Raw genomic sequence first — 20,032 nt, 5'->3', positions numbered from 1 at the left:
ACGTATAATGTACCTGTTTCATAACAGGACAATTCTCCCCCTCGAACTTAAATCCCTTATATATTCTGACATTACAAAAAATAGAATAGCGAAAGAAAAACAAAATTTAAACTTAACTATCCAGCTGTCAAATTGACCCTCTTTCTTTTTATTGTCCTATTCAACTAAATAAAATGAACAGGTTCAAACAAATTTCGTCACAAGAGAAGCTTATCAAATAGTCTGTGATAAAAACTGGAAGTAAAGAGTGACTTGGGTAAATATTCACGAAAACTAAAAATCAAATTCTCATGACAATTGCTACACCGGCAGCATTGGGTTTTTATGCTGATTCTGAATATATGAAATTATTTCAGTCTATTGTTATCCAACCAAAATAAAAATCTGAGAAAATTGGCCTGATTTTCCTGGAGCATTGTTAAAAAGAAATTTACTTTTCACACTTACTCTAGTGCTACAACATTCAGGAAAATAGTTTTTCTGATTAAAATGACCACCACATTTTGACAGGGCACCTTTTTCGCTATGATGGTCTCTGTGGGCATAAAATGGCACAGAAGAAGGCTTGGTTGTCCTATAAACCTATTTTATTTTTGAAAATGCGTTGAATTGAAGTTATCAAGTATTTTGCAGTAGGTTGCATCAAGATATGGCTAATTGTAGAAAGAGACCAGCCAAGACAGATAGTCCAAGTAATTGAGAGGCAAATGTTTAAATGGCTGCGGCACGGGTAAATGGTGGGAGTAAGTATGACTCTTACTGGACACATACTTGTCAGGTTAGTTTATGGAAAGGCATGCCTGCCTAGTCTCAGGCATGTTGACCAATAATTTAAAATTGACATAGGACCGTTAGATTGCCTGGAATGAGAGGCAAACAAGGCACGCCCGCCTATGGTCTTAAGAAGGTTGACCAAAAATTTAGAATTGAGATAGGACCATTAATTTGCTTGAAATAACAGGCAAAAAAACATTTAAAGCCATCTTTATCTTCCAAATAGTACCTATTAGTTGCCTAAGCTCAGCCCCACATTCTGAGAAAATTTCAATTTTTCACAAATTTTTGGGTCACTTGCCCGAAACTCTGGGCGGGTGGGCGCCCCCTAAGATTTGCATTCGAATGAAACCCTTCTCCCCTATCGAAAATACCTTACGAAGAGAAACGATCCGAATAAGACGTAAAAATTCGAAGATTTGTTTTCGTAATTAGCGGTTTGAAGATTTTGACGGTACAATTTTCATCAAAATGAGACAAGTCTTAACGGTGTTTTTTCCTTTTTTGAAATTATAAAGAATATTTATGTTACGACCTTTGACGAGTAAGAAACCTTCAAACTTAATACAAGCAATTTATAGATTTGGAAATAGTAAGACGGAGGATTACCTTGCTGTTTCTATTGTTTTGCATACGAGTTTCATTAAGTAATGGCGAAGGTCACTCATACTTACAGGATCGGTCTTCCCTCTTAGGCAGAACTGTTTGATTATTCATGTTTTTACATAAGGTATTTTTTTATGCTTCCGAATGCGTTTACTTGAGCCATATACAAAGCGATGGCCTTGCAAATGTTATATTACCGCTTCTCTAAATCTGGGGTCTGTACCAGCCTTTCCCCTCTGGAGTTTCGGTTACCATGGAAAGTAACATCGCGAACAAATACACAAATGATAACTTCTGATATTAATTATACTGATTTTGATTCAGCTTGTCAGACTAGAAGCAGAAACAAGTTCAAAACCTTCAATAGTTGAAACTTGAAAGCTTATAGATTAGCTTGTTTATAGGTTAATCCCTCAACCACCACAAACAACCATTCTTAGTTAAAAGTATGACTGGCCACACCCTCACAAAGAGCACTGAACATGAAGTATACACTGGGATACTTCAGAGCCTTGGATCAAAGGAGCTACTACAACACATATAAACTGCAGTGACATCTAATAGATTAACGCTCCGCATTAAGACGGAGAAGAAGGTTTCTATCGAGAAGCCCGTAACAACAGAAGAAGAAGAACTCAAGTATTCGGATGTAGTGCTGTCAATTAATGAGAAAACATGAGGTTCTGGCATTTGCATATAAGTTTGCTCCATAGAAGATGGGGCTGGAATTTTAGTAACCGCTAATAGATTAATACCCCACATTGAGACGGGGAAATCGGAAGAGGGCTAAATAGTTTCTACTAAAAAACCCATAAGTTCTAACAGAGAATGTACCGTATCCTCTGATGCCTAGCGCCGCATAGGGTAGCAACAGTTGACCTTCACGCTGGACGCCAAAACGATTTCACAGCTACCAAAATTAAGCTTACCCATCCCCTTCAGTTAAAAGCCTAGTCTCACCACACAATGAGTACTCACCAAATCCTCACAATGAGTACTGAACCTGAAATACAGACCAGACTAGCCCCCTGACTTGAATCCAAGGAGCTACTACAAAACATACAAATTGCAGTAGCCTCTAATAGATTAACACTCCACATTACGACAAAGAAAAGGGATAATCAGTCTCTACTGGAAATCAAATAAGTTCTGATAGACTAAAAAGAACTCGAGCAATCCGATGTAGTTCAGTCACACACAAAAAAAACATGGGGCCAGGCACCAACGCAGAAGCTTGCTTCGTGGAGGAAGGGGCTGGATTGTTTAAAACAGGTGGATTATATGGAAAACGGCTCGAAACAAACGAGTTCTAAATCGAGGTTTATTGTGACATTGATCAATATCGACTTAAACAGCATTCATATCGATTGTATTGTTCAACACGGCCTTAATTCCTACAACAAATCTAAAATAAACTCATTTTATTAATATAATACAAAGTTAATATATCACATAACCGTTTTTTAAAATACACGCATAAATTAAGCTGTAAATCATAGCAGGTAAATTGCAGACGAAGTTTTTAATACTGTTTAGTTACAATTTCAACCACAGGTGGAACTAAGGAACAGCCCTTCCCCCTCGGCAAAGACTAGACAAAGAGAGAAAAAGCCAAATTGTTTGAGTTTGGTTTGACGATAACCACCAAGACTAAGCGCAGTTTCCCCTTCTCCAAATATGATCTCGTTTAGGGAATAGTAATTGATTTTTTTTTTTTTTATTCATTTACTTACTTACTCATCATTTTTTTTCTATTCTGCTCAGAAGACCTAAATTTTATTCTTAATATAAAACGACCTAAAAGCATGGATTTTCAGAACAAAAATTCAAAAAAACTGGACTTTGAGAAGAAAAAAAAAACAGCCATACCAATAGAAATTTACCTACGTTTCCACACCCCATTTCTGAAGAGTAGCTCTGAAAAGTTTAGACATTTAGATATATTTGAATTTCTTCAAGAAAACAGCATACAACTGATTATTTTCCTTCCAATAAAAAAAAAATAATTAAAAAAAAAAACAATTATTAGTATGATACAGCATTTTCCATACATTTCCCTCATCAAAGAGAGAAATCTGACAATAATCAACAGAATCAAATAAATTATAAAACAATAATATTTCAGAAACAAAATGCATGTGCAATATATTCTTCTCATTAAAAACATAAATCTGACAATGATCAACAAATCCAATTAATTACAAAACAAGAAAATCAAAGAGGCAAAATATTACCAATAGAAATAACAATACTTTCAGAAGCAGCAATGTTCAGGTTCGAATTATTTGGAATATTAAAATAAAACGCCATAATATCACACTAAAACTAGCCCTATTCCCATTCAATCTTAGCACCGCTCTGTTGACAAATACCTTTATTATTTTCTGCCAAAACACCAAAAAAAATTTTTTTTTCTTTGTAGTTAAAACCTTATTTTTAAAATGTCAATTAGGACTTCACTCTATTTAAAATTCGAATCCAAGGAGAAGTATATAAACTTGACAACAGAGTTCTTTTTTTGCGAAAAGAAAAAATATCGAAGTTTTTTTTTGTGGGTATCAACAATGTTGACACCCGGCATCAGGGCGGCGGTAAGATTGAAATAAAATACGATTAATTGTCATCAAAGACGAGTTACAAGATACCACATATAAAGCTCTTCAAATATAAAGCACTAAACAATTGTAGGCTTTTGGAAGAAATCAATCGGTACTTTATAACCCCGAGAAAAACATTTATCATAGCTCTTATGATGTTAACAGTCACTCAAATATCGCCATCAAAATCGTCTATCAAAAAATCCACACGTCTATACTGTTGTCTATTCCAGGACTTTCGCATATTTCTCACTGTTAAAACTAGAAAAACACATAACACCAAAAGCCCTATACACAACCCCACAGATAGTGCAACGAGACCACTTCGACTATCCTCTAAACCTTCCGAATCAGTAGCTTCATACGGCTTACGATGATCATTTCGATTCGCTGCTAAAGTTTCCACACCTTTGCGTGGCTTCGACAGTTCCTCTTTAGGGGCCCCCTTTCTAGGGGATGATGATTTTCTACCTTCCTCTGTGGAATTAGCCATCAATGGTATTGGTAAATCTACCATTTCCTCTGAAAGTGGAGCCACGCCTTTGCGCGGAATAACTTCTTTACTAGCTTTTCCTCTCCCAGCTGCTGAAAAATGTATCAAATTAATTATAATAGGCACGGTTGCCAGATTCTCTTGGATTAAACTATCCCAAATTCACAAAATCTCTTTTTTTTCATTTTGCCAAGTTTTGACTATTTTTTCCCCATTGGACAAATTTTCTTTTAATTTTTTTTCAGGGAAATTCAATTTTTACAAGCTTATTTTTTAGAGATCAGCATCACCTGACAGGATTGATCATTAGAATATATTTCTGGCTAAAGTATGGATTATAACAAGGATATTTACTCAGGAATATTAATAGGAAATTGCGGTCCTGGTTTGATCAGCCGATTTGATCGAAAACCCACAGAACATACTATATGCAGGTGCAGGGTGAATCCTTCAATTCGTAAAATTTTTAAGTTTTACATGAGTGACTAACCATAGTTTGTTTTCCCAAATGTATAATTTCATCATTTTCCAAAACCTTGCGCAGTATAATTGCGTATTTTTCTAATTTAAATTTGTCACCCTTAAATCTAAAAATTAAATTTGGGAGGAAAATTTCCTTCAAAGAGGGTAATTTTTTCATAACAGATAACTCCCAAATACAATGCCAATTGTTCAATTTGTCAAATTTGACATATAAATTTGATACAATTAAAACTTCACATACCAGAATAATAACGATTCAGTTTTTACAGTAAGCACTAATGTGTGATTTAACCATTTAAAAAGCTTTAACTTATAAAATTGTGCCCTTTTCTTATCCAGATTTGTCGCTCTTAAATTTGCAAATTACATGTAAACTAATCCGAAGTCAGAAAATGTTCATAATCCATATTCACAAAATCGCGGATTTTAATTCGATGAACTTGCGATGTGACTGCATTCCAGGTTCAACAAAAAGTAACTAAAAGCTACGAAAAAGTAACTTATTCCGTTTCAGCTGACGTCTCATAGTAGTTGGAACAACAGTAAAGTAACTTTGAATCTACTTTTTTAATAGTTTCTACTAAAGATAGTTAAGGAGCATCTTCGGTGAAGCAACTATGCATCATTTTCATCATTGCTATTAATATCAGTTTGAAACATATTGAAAGAATTATCAGACTAAATTATAATGAAAGAGTAATGACCTCAAGTGTAAATTATGAAGATTATACCCTTACAAACCTAATAAGCCAGTATTTACTTCACAACCATTCCTGGTGGATGTCACTTCAAGTAACTTCTGTAGTCAATTTCAAGTTACTACAATTTGCAACCTGGAATACAGCCAAAAATTTAATAATAATAATTGGGTTTATTCATGAAAAAATCGCAACATCGCATCGCAACATATCGCAACAATGCCCATAGTCTATAGCCTGTAAGAAACTAAACACTGTACAACATTAACAAAAGCAATTCAAGTCAAATAAGCAGAGGAAGTACAAAAAAAAAAAAAAAAAAAAAAAAAAAAAAAAAAAAAAAAAAAATGAAGCTTGACTTATTCGGCCTCAGACACCAAAACCACACTAAAACCCTATAAATAACTTATAATTTGTAACTTAAAATTGTAACTTATCATTTGTAAATTTTTGTTGCTACCATGTTATTTTTTAGAATTTTTTTTTTTAACTAGGCATAGAGAACAAACATGGAACAATAAGCCAAAATATCTGCCAGGCTTTGTTTTCTATCCTGATCTAGCCCAATTGATGGCTGGATATTTTCATTACTCTAACAATTTTCGACGAGCACAACAATTTCAAATGCCACGACCACTACACTCATGGTATGACTGCACTCTAGCAAGCATATTATTGAAAAAAATTACAAAGAACAGAGTTATGAAAACTAGCTTACTCACACGTAAACTGTCCAAAGAAACACATTTCTTTACATTAATAAATGAATTGTTTATTATTTATAATAATAATTTGCAAATACTATATAATTATTATTCATTATTAAAAAAAAGTCATATTTCAATATTATTACTATTATTAGTATTTACATATTATAATAATTCATTGATCTATTATTGTAATACGAATACAATTTGTAATTATTATATAATTATTAAAACTATCTATAAATATTAAATAGGTATTTATGTAATTAATTAAATATCAGACATAGCATTTATGTTAATTAAATAATGAGCCATCTACAATTATTTGCAAATTAATGAAATATGAAAATAGCAAATTATATAGTTATACATAATAACAATAATATTGAAAACAATTTAATAAAATCCAAATTAGTGTAATTTAATTTTTATGGCTGGTGGGTTTTGTGCATTATAAAAACTAATTTACCAAAGGTTGAAATTATTTCTGTTGAAAAAAACTGTTGAACCAACTTTTTTGAATAGAATTAATTAGTAATTAAGCTTCAAAATGAGAAGAAATCATTGTGAGTAAGAGGGAAACTGCACAATCTCTCACCAGGGGAGCAGCTAAAAAGGGACATCCGCCCAAAAATTCCAAGATGTCAGCACGAATCATACAATTTCCAAATTCCTAAAATTGTTTACATTATCGGTTAGTTACTATTATCGGGGGTTAGTTACCCCCTATTATCGTTATTTAACTTTGCAGTGCCAACACCTTGGAATGTACCTCTAAAAATAACTGGCAGCCCTTATATCAAAACCCCTTTAGATTCTCATACTTGGCTAGTTCGCAGGTCTAGTAGGTTTTTATTCATTTATATTTTAATCTCTAGTCGACTAAATACAGCAGCGACGTACACAGGGGGGAGCTCATGATCAGCCCCCCCTCCGAATCATACAATTTCCAAATTCCTAAAATTGTTTACATTATCGGTTAGTTACTATTATCGGGGGTTAGTTACCCCCTATTATCGTTATTTAACTTTGTAATTTAATTGTAATTTAACTATTATCGGGGTTAGATGTCAGCACACAGTGCCAACACCTTGGAATTTAGCTTATGTTTTTACTTTAATTTAGCTTATGTGTCATCACAATAGACGATTTTGTTAGCACATTCTTTATATCCCCCCTCCCCTAACTCAATACCCAAGCTGTTATACCCAAGCTCAATACCCAAAAAATACCTCTCACCCTACTTGTACCACTAAAGTTTTGTTTGTATTTTGTTTAAAAAAGTGTTTTAAAGCAATACTGTTTTTTTTTGTTATCTAAACCGAGAACACGGAGAAGGTTATATTACTTTGAAAACCGGCAACACCATTGTAACTACCAATTGATCAATATCTGGATTACGCTAATTTTGAACCTAATTAATTACCCAATCAAAATCAATTAAACAATTTTCAAAAAGAAATCAAAGAATAGAATTGAAAGAAACATAATTAGTGAGAATGTTTCTATTGTATTCAGGGCAATTTATTTATGGGAAATACATAGTCTACATAATAAGCTATCTTATTTAAATAAATTTGAGGCCACAAGGGGAGAAAAGAAGACACTGTCTAAAAAAATTAGCCTAACTGGAACTCAAACCTCCACCAACTCAGTTGTACAGGCATATAAATTAGATTAGTATGGTCAATATCAATTATTTAAAATAAATAGTTTGAACAATTGTGTGACACTTTTTTTTAGTATTGTGTCATTTGATAATGATATCCAGCACCATACAGAAAGAAAAAAAACTATTGTGTCTGCTCATGACAGAAAGATATCTGTTCTTTCCAGTGGGTACTCTACAGCAATATCTTGAGGATTCCCCCTTCCTTATACAGATATGATCTACACCCCTCCCTCCTTTACTTGGCACTGAAAACAGAAATATGCATCATACTCACACAAAATATCTGGTGGTTCAGACCCTATATCAGTTATGTTTTGACTTTCTATGTTTGATGCCTCTAAAATATCTGCTGAAGAGCCAATCACCATTATGGCTATAACTGTCAAGAATAATGCTCCCATTGTGGCTTGCAGTAAAGGCAACTGAAAGAGAAAATGGCAAATTTAAAAAAAAAACAGAAATAATTTAATAAAAGTGGAAGCACATTAAAAGAAAGTCAACAAATATTGTAGGGATTGTGTTTAACATCTTGAGCATACTTGTCTACAAGGTACACAAGAGACAACCTACCCCTCTCCCTATTCTGTTGCATGAACTCGCCTTACACTTTTGTTCTTTAAATTACGTTGAAATGTGCATGCACTTGTGATATTTATACCCAAGTATCCCGTTTTAAGAATCATATGCCTATAGTTTTAGGATGCTCATATTGAAGTATTAGTCCCATATTTACACTTAGCAACTTCAAACTCCAAAGCTTATTTTAATCAATCCTGCTGTAGAAATAGGATGACACCAGCAGGTATGCAAAAAATTCCAAAGCTGCCAGTAGCAGAATTCCAAAAGCTGCCAACACTTTAGCAGCACAACTTGTGTTTTGACTGCTTTACTTTGAGCAAAAAGTATTTTTATATGTAAAATTTGTAGTACGGTAACAAATGTAACTTAGTATAGCTTACAGTTAGAAATATCGATAGTTTTCTGATTTACAATTAACAGTGTAAGCTAATTCAGTGGCAAGCTATATACTAACCATAAATATCATACTCCATAATCTTATATGTACCATTTTATCAAAAGTACTGTATCATTTACTCTAACACTGCTAGTGGTGCATATTATTCAAAGTCTGAAGTATACAGTACACAGCTTACTGTTGTTACTTTATGGATGGAGTTGTACACTCCAATGCCATCGGTATTATAAAAATAATGTAAACCCAAATGCATGCTTGATACTCATTGATCACTATACTATAAAAAACACCATTTGATTTTCTGGGAGAACAATATTGATTGGCAGGCTGGCAGTCATATGCATTATGAAGCTGTGACATTAGTTTTGCTCTAGTCTAATCCCCAAAATAAACAGAGAATTGCTGATACGTTGTAGTGTGACTGTTTTAGGCTACAGTACTAATCTTCCATGTTCCAGCGCTCACATTACCTGCTTTAACTGTATGTGTACCTTGATAGCTACCAGCCCTTATAAGATTCCTTCAACTGACAAATAAAGTTTTGAGGAAATTTTGCCATTTATACAAGATGTGTACAAATATTCACTTTCAGTTGAAGAGATTTGAAGTAAGTAAAACCTTGTCCACAAGAACGAAGGATAACAACAACTTAAAAGTAAATCTTCACACAGCAACATTGAAACTCAATTAGCTTTTAGTTTGAACAAGTTTTAAAAAGCAGCAGCGTGAGGGCTCACTCATAAAGCTGGATAGTATGCTACTTCCTATAAATGCGTGCGAAAGCCATTCTAATGTACTAATTGAAATAGATATGACAACACCTTCTACAAAAAACCTTATATGCCCCAGGGCATAACTTACAACCCTTGCCCTGAAGGCTGCAGGGGAGTGTCCTCCTCAAAAACCAAATTTCTGTCTGGAAACGAATTACTCTGAACAAAAAGGCTATCTCAAAATGTTTATTGGATTTGTTTCGGGAAAAAGTGTGTCTAGAAAGGGAGTTATTTGCCTTCCAATCACTTTTAACTACCAATAAGGGCACGAACCACTCCTATTTCAAAATGAATGAGGCCTTTTCGAAGTTTCTACAACAACTCCTTTGATACAAAGTACCCTGCTCTAAAGGAAAAAAATAATAATAAACAATACATTATGCCAACATTGTTCTTATATGCCCTCAGGGCATAACTTAAAACCCTTGCCCCGAGGGTTGTGGGGGAGTTTCTTCCTCAAAAACATATTTTCTATCTGAAAATCAACTACGCTGAACAAAATGGTTATCTCAAAATTGTGATTGGATGTTTTGAGGGAATGATGGGGGTGGGGGGGGGTGCTAGTTGACCTCTAATCACTTTTGATTATTCAAAAAGGCACTAGCCCTTTGAATTTCCAATCGAATGAGCCTTTTTTGAAATTTCTATGACAGTACCTTCTGTAAAAACCTTATATGCCCCCACAGCATAACTTACAACCCTTGTCCTGAAGGCTGTGGGGGAATGTCCTCCTCAGAAACAAAATTTTCACTAGAAAATCAACTCCGTTTAATAAAGTGGGTATCTCATAATTTTGATTGGATATTTTTTGGGAAATGGTGGCTATGGAGGGAATGTTAGACGACTTCCAATAACTTTAAACTATTAAAAAGGGAACAAACAACTCCAATTTCCAATTGAATGAGCCCTTTTCGAAGTTTCTATGACCACTTCTTCAATACAAAGTGCCCTGCTCTAAAGGAAAAAAAATAATAAATGATACATTGTGCCAACATTGTATTTATATGCCCTCAAGGCATAACTTAAAACCCTTGCCAGAGGGTTGTGGGAGAGTGTCCTCCTTAAAAACATATTTTCTATCTGGAAATCAACTATGATGAACAAAATGGCTATCTCAAACCTTGGATTGGATGTGTTTGAGGGAATGATGGGCGTGGGGGGGGGGGCTAGTTGCCCTCCAATCACTTTCGACTATTAAAAAGGGCACCAGCCCTTTGAATTTCAAATCGAATGAGCCTTTTTTGACATTTCTACAACAAAGTCTTCTATAAAACCTTATTTGCCCTCAGGGCACAACTTACAACCCTTGTCCTGAAGGCTGTCGGGGAGTATCCTCCTCAAAAACATAATTTCTATGTGGACATGAACTACGCTGAAAAAAATGGTATCCCAAAATTTTTATTGAATGTTTTTGGGGAAATGGTGGGCTTGGAAGGGGTGTTAGTTGCCTTCCAATCACTTTCGACTATTAAAAAGGACCCAAGCCACTCCAATTTCCAATTGAACTTTGTAGTTTCTACAACAACTTCTTCAATACAAAGTGCCCTGCTCTAAAGGAAAAACGATAATAAATAATACATTGTGCCAATATCATTCTTATATGCCCTCAGGGCATAACTTAAAACCCTAGCCCCAAGGGTTGTGGGGGAGTGCCCTCCTCAAAACATATTTTCTATTAGGAAATCAACTACGCTGAACAAAATGGCAATCTCAAAATTTTGATTGGATGTGTTTGGGGGAATGACGGGCGTGGGGGGGGGCTAGTTGCCCTCCAACCACTTTTGACTATTAAAAAGGGCGCTAGCCCTTTTAATTTCTGGAACTCAACTACGCTGAACAAAATGGCTATCTCAAAATTTTGATTGGATGTGTTTCGGGAAATGGTGGGCGTGGAAGGGGTGAAAGTTGCCTTCCAATCATTTTCGACTATTAAAAAGGGCACAAGCCACTCCAATTTCCAATTGAACTTTGAAGTTTCTACAACAACTTCTTCAATACGAAGTGCCGTGCTCTAAAGGAAAAATATAATAAATAATACATTGTGCCAATATCATTCTTATATGACCTCAGGTCATAACTTAAAACCCTTGCCCAATCACTTTCGACTATTAAAAAGGGCACTAGCCCTTTGAATTTCCAGCCTTTTTTGAAATTTCTACGACAACGCCTTCTATAAAAAACCTTATATGCCCCCAGGGCACAACCTACAACCCTTGCCCTGAGGGCTGTCGGGGAGTATCCTCCTCAAAAACATAATTTCTATCTGGACATGAACTACGCTGAAAAAAAATGGGTATCTCAAACCTTTGATTGAATGTTTTTGGGGAAATGGTGGGCATGGAAGGGGTGTTAGTTGCCTTCCAATCACTTTTGACTATTAAAAAGGGCCCAAGCCACTCCAATTTCCAATTGAACTTTGTAGTTTCTACAACAACTTCTTCAATACAAAGTGCCCTGCTCTAAAGGAAAAACGATAATAAATAATACATTGTGCCAATATCATTCTTATATGCCCTCAGGGCATAACTTAAAACCCTTGCCCTAAGGGTTGTGGGGGAGTGTCCTCCTCAAAAACATATTTTCTAATTGGAAATCAACTACGCTGAACAAAATGGCAATCTCAAAATTTTGATTGGATGTGTTTGGGGGAATGATGGGTGTGGGGGGGGGCTAGTTGCCCTCCAACCACTTTTGACTATTAAAAAGGGCACTAGCCCTTTTAATTTCGCTGAACAAAATGGCTATCTCAAAATTTTGATTGGATGTGCTTCAGGAAATGGTGGGCATGGAAGGGGTGAAAGTTGCCTTCCAATCACTTTTGACTATTAAAAAGGGCACAAGCCACTCCAATTTCCAATTGAACTTTGAAGTTTCTACAACAACTTCTTCAATACGAAGTGCCGTGCTCTAAAGGAAAAATATAATAAATAATACATTGTGCCAATATCATTCTTATATGACCTCAGGTCATAACTTAAAACCCTTGCCCAATCACTTTCGACTATTAAAAAGGGCACTAGCCCTTTGAATTTCCAGCCTTTTGTGAAGTTTCTACGACAACGCCTTCTATAAAAACCTTATATGTCCCCAGGGCACAACTTACAACCCTTGCCCTGAAGGCTGTGGGGGAGTATCCTCCTCAAAAACATAATTTCTATCTGGAAATCGACTACGCTGAACCAAATGGCTATCCCAAAATTTTTATTGGATGTGTTTCAGGATATGGTGGCCGTGGAAGGGGTGTTAGTTGCCTTCCAATCACTTTTGACTATTAAAAAGGGCACAAGCCACTCCAATTTCCAATTGAACTTTGAAGTTTCTACAGCAACTTCTTCAATACAAAGTACCGTGCTCTAAAGGAAAAAAATAATAAATAATACATTGTGCCAAGATCGTTCTTATATGCCCTCAGGGCATAACTTAAAACCCTTGCCCTAAGGGTTGTGGGGGAGTGTCCTCCTCAAAAACATATTTTCTATTTGGAAATCAACTATGCTGAACAAATTGGCAACCTCAACATTTTGATTGGATGTGTTTGGGGGAATGATGGGTGTGGGGGGGGGGCTAGTTGCCCTCCAATCACTTTCGACTATTAAAAAGGGCACTAGCCACTCCAATTTCCAATCAAATGAGCCCTTTTCGAAGTTTCTACACCAACTCCTTTGATATGAAGTGGCTGGGTATGGAAAAAAAATAAAATAATAATACATTGTGCCAACATTGTTCTTTACTTAGGCAGCAGTATTGTGCTGCCTATGAAAACAATTTCAATAGTATTTTCTGAAAATAAAAATTACTTATTAGCAACTTATTTTATTAATTAAATTACACAAATATTTATTAAACAAATAATTTGAGCAACATAAATAAGACCTGTCAAAGAAGGTGAAGGTACTAAGCTTCAAGGTCAGATCCAGGATTTTTGGGGGTGAGGGGGGGCAAAATAGGTTGATCCAATAAACTTGCATTAGGAGCAAGTTTAATTAATGCAAACTTGCTTTAATTAAGTAAATTACACTATTTTAGACAAAGTTAGGGGGAGGGGCACCCACCTCGCCCTCCCCCCTCCCTCTGGATCCGCCACTGGTAAGCTTTGGCAATTTTTCAAGTTTTGGCAAAAATTTACACAGCAATAAAAACAAACTTGTTTCTTTGTTGTAAGGCATTGTTTGTCCATTGCAGTAAGACATGACACCATTTGACCAACTTTGATCTTTAAATAAAACAAATAATTTCAATAGTGTTTTCTGAAAAAAATTACTTATTAGCACGTTATTTGATTAATTAAATTATACAAAAATTTATTAAATAAATAATTTGAGCAACATAAATAGACCTGTCAAAGAAGGTGAATGTACTAAAGACATATACAAAAATCCTGGCAAATAAGTGCATAAAATACAAAATAAGGTTGCATAAAACACAAAATAAGAAAAAGAAGAGAAAAAGTGGTGCTAAAAAAAAGTGAAACAAACTATAATACAACTTCTTTGTTTACCTCCCAAGACATAAACAAATAAAATGACACAAATATGTGTACTGACTGTAAAAATAATGTAGTATTAGTATGTAGTAAAGTATTTAAATTATTAGTAAAGTATGTAGACTTCAAGCCTACTAGTTGCCCAGCGTTTGCCTTGCTAAATGCCTAAATAAAGGCTCACAAGCAAACAAAACAAATTAAAAGCAAAGCAAATCATTAATTCAAGCTTATTTCAAGTCGGTCAATTTGAAAATATACTTGAAAAAGGGTAAAATTCTAGTTTAGCTACTTTTTGCTATTTTGGAAAAGGGTTAGGTTACGAAAATTAAACTTTGAGAGATGGGTCTACCTACTAAAGTATGTCTCAGGAAGGTATTTGTGAAGCACCCACCTCTACTCTTTCTCCCTCTAGAGAACAGTGACCTTAGATGACCTTTCAAAATATTTGCGTTATGAAAGTGAAACCCTGCAGAACTAATCTTCTGCTTAAATAAAGTACAAGAAAACTGTTTCCAGCTTCATAACCTTGCTTTATCCTAATTTATAAGGCTTCAAAGATCAACAAATGCATTTCCTAACTTTAGACAAATCCATTGATATGGCTTAAAATTCTACTCTAATAACACAAATTGCATTTTCATAACTAAAACCAGAAAAAAAGAAACTGATAACTGAAAATTAAGATTGCAACAGTTGCTACTGATTTCATATTTTTAAATTACTTCCTTTAACCTTTATCTTACCCTTCTATGTTAACTTAACCCCCAAAAAAATCAAACAAAACAAAAATAATTTAAATAAAGACTATAAAATATTTTCCACCATAGCCTACATTCTGTAATATATGTAAAATATGCCAAAATTCCTCCTTTTCTTTGGTATTTCTATTTCAGCTTATTGCACTAAGCATCATTATAGATATAGATATATTTCTCACAAAGCCCCATGGGACATGGATAATACAACTACAACAAAATGCATATAACATAATAATAAGTTCAAACACTTTTGAAAATAAGACTACAATAGAAAACCCTCCCTATGTCTCTTCCCACACTCAAAAAATTTCCAAAATTCCAAATATCCACTTTGCAACAACTTCCTATTTTATTTTCTAAACGCCTTCTATCAATGGCATCCCTCCCAAAAATTTCCCTTCTAATTACCTTCAGTTCTTCACAATAACACATAAAATGTTCCAAATCTTCAGACTCCCTGCACATTGGACAAGAGAAGGGAACACTATGTACCTTAACCCTCCCTAAATACTTTCTTCTCCTCCCAAGTGGCATAAAATTTCCCTTTACTCATATGACCCATTCTAAAGTATCATTTTGGAGCCCAAATTTTAGATATATTTCTTTCTTTAATTTTTCTACATATTCCAAGGAATAGTGACTTAACCTTGTCTTCTTGCCAAACCTGGATCTCTTGATCTTGTAGCACTTTTTCTACAGTTTTTGCAATTAATCCTGTTTCCACCCCTGGTCCAGTGTTGTCATTCCACCAGCCTGATAGCTCTGTGATTTTTCTAGCCACTTATCTAATCTATTCCCAAACACTTCTGCAAAAAGCTTGCTTACACCATTGCCATAACTGATCATATGGTAATTCCTGAGATCCATGCTATCCCCTTTTTAATATAATGGTATGGTGACAGATGCATTCCATTGCTCTGGCCATCGGGGGTTGTTGACAATTGACGAAAATGTTATAGCGATGATTTGGATGACCCATACTTTTGCCCATTTCCATACTTGCATTGGGATTTTGTCTAAACCAGGAGCTGAATTACCCCTTATTTTTTTCATGGTCTTAACTATTTCATCTTCGGTGACAGATTTTAACAATTCGTAGTTCTCTCCCTTCATTGGTCTCTATAATTTCTTCCTCAAACATGTCCCCGCTCATTAAATCTCCATCAGATGTGTAGCTCCTGATTTCTTTTAATTCTTTATAGTCCAGTCATTTTATTGCCTTGATTGCACCTTTTTCTTTGTTTGTATTCCCAGTTGATTCTTAAACAAGCTTCCAAAACTCTTTTGATGTATTCTTTCTAAAGACTAACCTTAGTCTTTCAGTTTTTTCAATCTCAAACTTCCTTTTTTTATCTTTATAAGATTCTTGTATTCCTTTCTCTCCGTCTTGTAATTCTGATACGGTTGTTGAAAAATTCTACTTTAGCTACTTTTGGCTATCTTGAAAACAAGTTAGGTTAGGAAAATGAAACTTTCAGGAATGGGTCTACAGGCTAAAGTAGTTCCTGGGAAGGCATTTTGAAGTGCATACATCCACCCCTTCTTTCTCTAGAGGGTCTTGAAATTTGCCTACATGACAGGTCTATGGGCCTACCTATTGAAATTTTGACAAAACAGCATTTTACCTTAGTTTTCAGTTTCTTTTTTTCTGGCTTTAGTTCTGAAAATACAATTCCTGTGATTTGAGTAGAATTTTAAGCCATGTCAATATTTTTTTGAAATATAAGATATGTATATGCATATTTTTAAAACCTTAGAAATTGGGATTCAGCAAAGTTGTGAAGTTTAAAACAAATTTATTGTACTTCATTGAAGCAGAAGATCTATTTTGTAAGGTTTCATGATTTTGAAAGTTCATCAAAGGTCAGGACTCTCTAGAGGGAGAAAGGGTGTAGGTAAGTTCTTCAAATACCTTCCCAGGACAAACTTTAGCCTGTAGACCTATCACTGAAAGTTTAATTTTCCTAACCTAACCCCTTTCCAAGATAGCCAAAAATAGGCTAAAGTAGAATTTTACCATTTTTTCCCATAATTATCTGTTTTTGCATCAGTTTCCATCTATTATTAACTTAGTTTTTGTACATAGCCTAGGGATACATGAGACCCCTTGGTGGGGGTTGGGCTGGAGGTTAATTGTCAAAATGTGAATAAAAGTAAAATAAACATAAAGTTAACAATCAAAAACTGTATCTTTTTTGGTCTCAACAAGTTTCCTTCTGAAGAGCTGATATTCTACACCTTTACCAAGACACCTACACCTTTTGGTAAATTTTTACCAAATCATATTATTGACTTACAACTAAAGTGAATATACCACTCAATGCCTTTTTTTTATGCTCTTTTTACCAAGCATATTTCCAACAACTGGAGCAACCTCCAAGACAAAACTATGACTGCACCCACTAGTGTCTCCTTCAAGTCAAGACTTGACAAAGAAAGGTCCATGACAAAGGACAGTCCATCCCTCTCAGCTGCCAACTAATGCAACATCACTGGGCCCATATCACAGTGACATTCCAAATTATCATCATTGATGCAGAGCAGAACAGATCCAGCATGGACCTTATTTTGCTCTGAAGTGCAAATTAAGGTAATCAATCCTCATCTCTTCTATTATGATTTCCTTCCACATATTTTTTATCATAGAAGGCCCATGCATATTTCTTTCAGAAGAGCTGGTATTGTGCTGACATCAAAGATGATTCCAGGAATCATAAAAGCTCTAGAACAGTCCCTTTATTCCTAAAATTGGTAAAATTCTACTTTAGCAGATTTTGGCTATCTTGGAAAGGGGTTAGGTTAGGAAAATGAATCTTTCAGGGATGGGTCTACAGGCTAAAGTATGTCATGGCAAGGTATTTTGAAGTACCTGCCTCCATTTGTCCTCTCTCTAGAGGGTCCTGAAATTTGCCTAAATGGCAGGTCAAAACCTATAGAAATTTTGAAAAAACAACATTTTACCTTACTTTTCAGTCATCAGTTTCTTTTTCTCTGGCTTTAGTTCTGAAAATGCAATTTCTGTTATTTGAATAGAAATTTAAGCCATGTCAATGCTTTGTTTTCAAAATTTAGGAAATGTTTTTGCATATCTTTAAAACCTTATACACTAGGATTGACCAAAGTTGTGATGCTGAAAACAATTTTGTTGTACTTCATTTAAGCAGAAGATCTGTTTTGCAAACTTTCACTTTTATAACACACACATTTTTAAAGGTCATAAAAAGTCAAGACCTTCTGAGAGAGAAGGAGTGGATGTAGGTACTTCAAAAGGAATTTCCAGGACATAGCCTACTTTAGCCTGTAGACCCATCCCTGAAAGTTTCATTTTCCTAACCTAACCCCTTTCTAAGATTGCCAAAAGTAGCTAAAGTAGATTTTACCTTAAAATTAAGTTCATTAAGTAGCCTAGCCTACAGACCAACAAGGCTAGCCTACAAAATATTTCTAGTTTATGAAAACTGATCAGCCTACCCTGGGTAGAGGACAGGGGTACAGGATGAAAAATATAGTAGATTTCCTGATGACGAGCTTTTTGGTACTTTGAAAGTAATTGTATTAGCCCTAAACTGAGCTATAGTTGAGACAAGACTTGCAAGAACAGTAAATAAATTATTTATAATACAAGGTAGGTAGGCGTATAGTGTTTTGCATGTTAACGTTTCTATATGAATAAAATGGATGAAACCCTAAATATATTAGATGACAGTGTTAATTGAAGCTATGGAGGAATTTTAGAAGAGGGAACTCGGGATGTGTAAGATCCGTTACAGATCTCCCCTGTCATTAAACAATTGTTATTACCTACAGTCTATAATGGTGCATGTATGATATACCCCCAACCACTCAAGTTGTTCATCCATTGACGCACTGTAAAGAGGTCTCTTTCGCTAGTTTTTTTTTCAGCTTAGCTTGAGAAAAAACAAAGAGAAGCGACAGAATATATGGGAAATATATAATTTGGGCTATATTTTTGCACGTTAGGGGGTGGGGGTAAAGTTTTTGGACAGTGTGAAGTCAGAAAACAATACTTACTTCATAATATCAAATAATCGTAGCTAACAAATTTTGCATGCAAACCCGCTGTACTTTACCAGCGCCCTCCCCCACCCCTAATGTGTAAATATATAGCCCAAATTTGTTCCTAAAGTATTATATTTTTATGATACTTAGGTGTATTTTATTAGGATTAACTAACTTCACTTCTTGAGGGGTCGGGGGTATATCATACAAGTATCTCTACAATTGTAGATAGAAAATTAACCCCTAAAAAACTTGCAATAAATAAAAGCACTAACATTGCGGTCCATTCTGCGTTTGCAGTAGTGCCAGTTGCTTACACTTTCGTTATCCTTTATCTTGAAACAAAAATAAAATAAATGACAAATTATCATAAATGATAATAAAGTTTTGTAACGGATCATCAAATAATTTGGATGTGATTAAGTACTATTACTCATCTTAATATAAAAGTAATTTAATCAGAGATAACGCTATAGCGTTGCCTATAATAAAGGCCATACGGCTCCAATGTTTTATTATCATTAATTTTTTTTTCAGAGGCACTTCATATGGAAGGGTGTCGTCGTATAAACTTAAAAAGGAGGCTCATTCAATTGGAAATCGGGAGTTCTAGTGCCCTTTTTTAAGAGTTAAAAGTGATCGGAGGGTGAACTAGCCTCCCACCACGCTCTTTTTTCACAAATGCATTCGATAAACATTTTGAGATAGCCATTTTGCTGAAAATAGTTAAATGATCACATGACAAAAACACCAGTGTCGATAAAACCTCCAAGGGTCTAGGGGCAGGTCTTAAGTTGTGCCCTGGGGTCATATATTGTTCTTATAGAAGGAATGCTCGTATACACTTCAAGGAGGGATCATTTGATTGGAAATTGAAAGTTCTAGTTCACTTTTAAAAGTCAAAAGATATCGGAGGGTAACCATATGCCCTGGGGGCATATATGGTTTTTATGGAAGGGATGCTTGCAAAGAGGGCTCATTTGATTGGAAAT

At 34.9% G+C, this 20,032-nt stretch overlaps 1 protein-coding gene across 1 annotated transcript; it reads right to left on the bottom strand.

Moving 5' to 3' along the window:
* Positions 1–2,789: 2,789 nt before the first annotated feature.
* LOC148945067 (uncharacterized) lies at positions 2,790–18,654 on the bottom strand. The gene is made up of 3 exons (XM_089098665.1): positions 18,643–18,654; positions 8,305–8,452; positions 2,790–4,562 (listed from the first exon to the last, which is right to left on the bottom strand). Exons 2-3 carry the CDS (start codon positions 8,429–8,431, stop codon positions 4,147–4,149), a joined length of 543 nt encoding a protein of 180 aa, XP_088954791.1. The 5' UTR covers positions 8,432–8,452; positions 18,643–18,654; the 3' UTR covers positions 2,790–4,146.
* Positions 18,655–20,032: the final 1,378 nt, after the last annotated feature.

This window comes from Artemia sp. Qi Xiang Cuo, chromosome 13, assembly GCF_049724085.1.
Source record: "Artemia sp. Qi Xiang Cuo chromosome 13, ASM4972408v1, whole genome shotgun sequence".
In the NCBI taxonomy this organism is placed as follows: Eukaryota; Metazoa; Arthropoda; class Branchiopoda; order Anostraca; family Artemiidae; genus Artemia; species Artemia sp. Qi Xiang Cuo.
Note: the sequence above shows the minus strand (reverse complement) of the source record. Positions and strands in the feature narration are given on the sequence as shown.

Coding starts and splice junctions, on each gene's coding strand:
- LOC148945067 (XM_089098665.1), bottom strand. CDS start 8,431: ATGGGAGCATTATTCTTGACAGTTATAGCCATAATGGTGATTGGCTCT. Junction 4,563..8,304: donor TGAACCACCAGATATTTTGT/GTGAGTATGATG, acceptor TACATTTTTCAG/CAGCTGGGAGAGGAAAAGCT.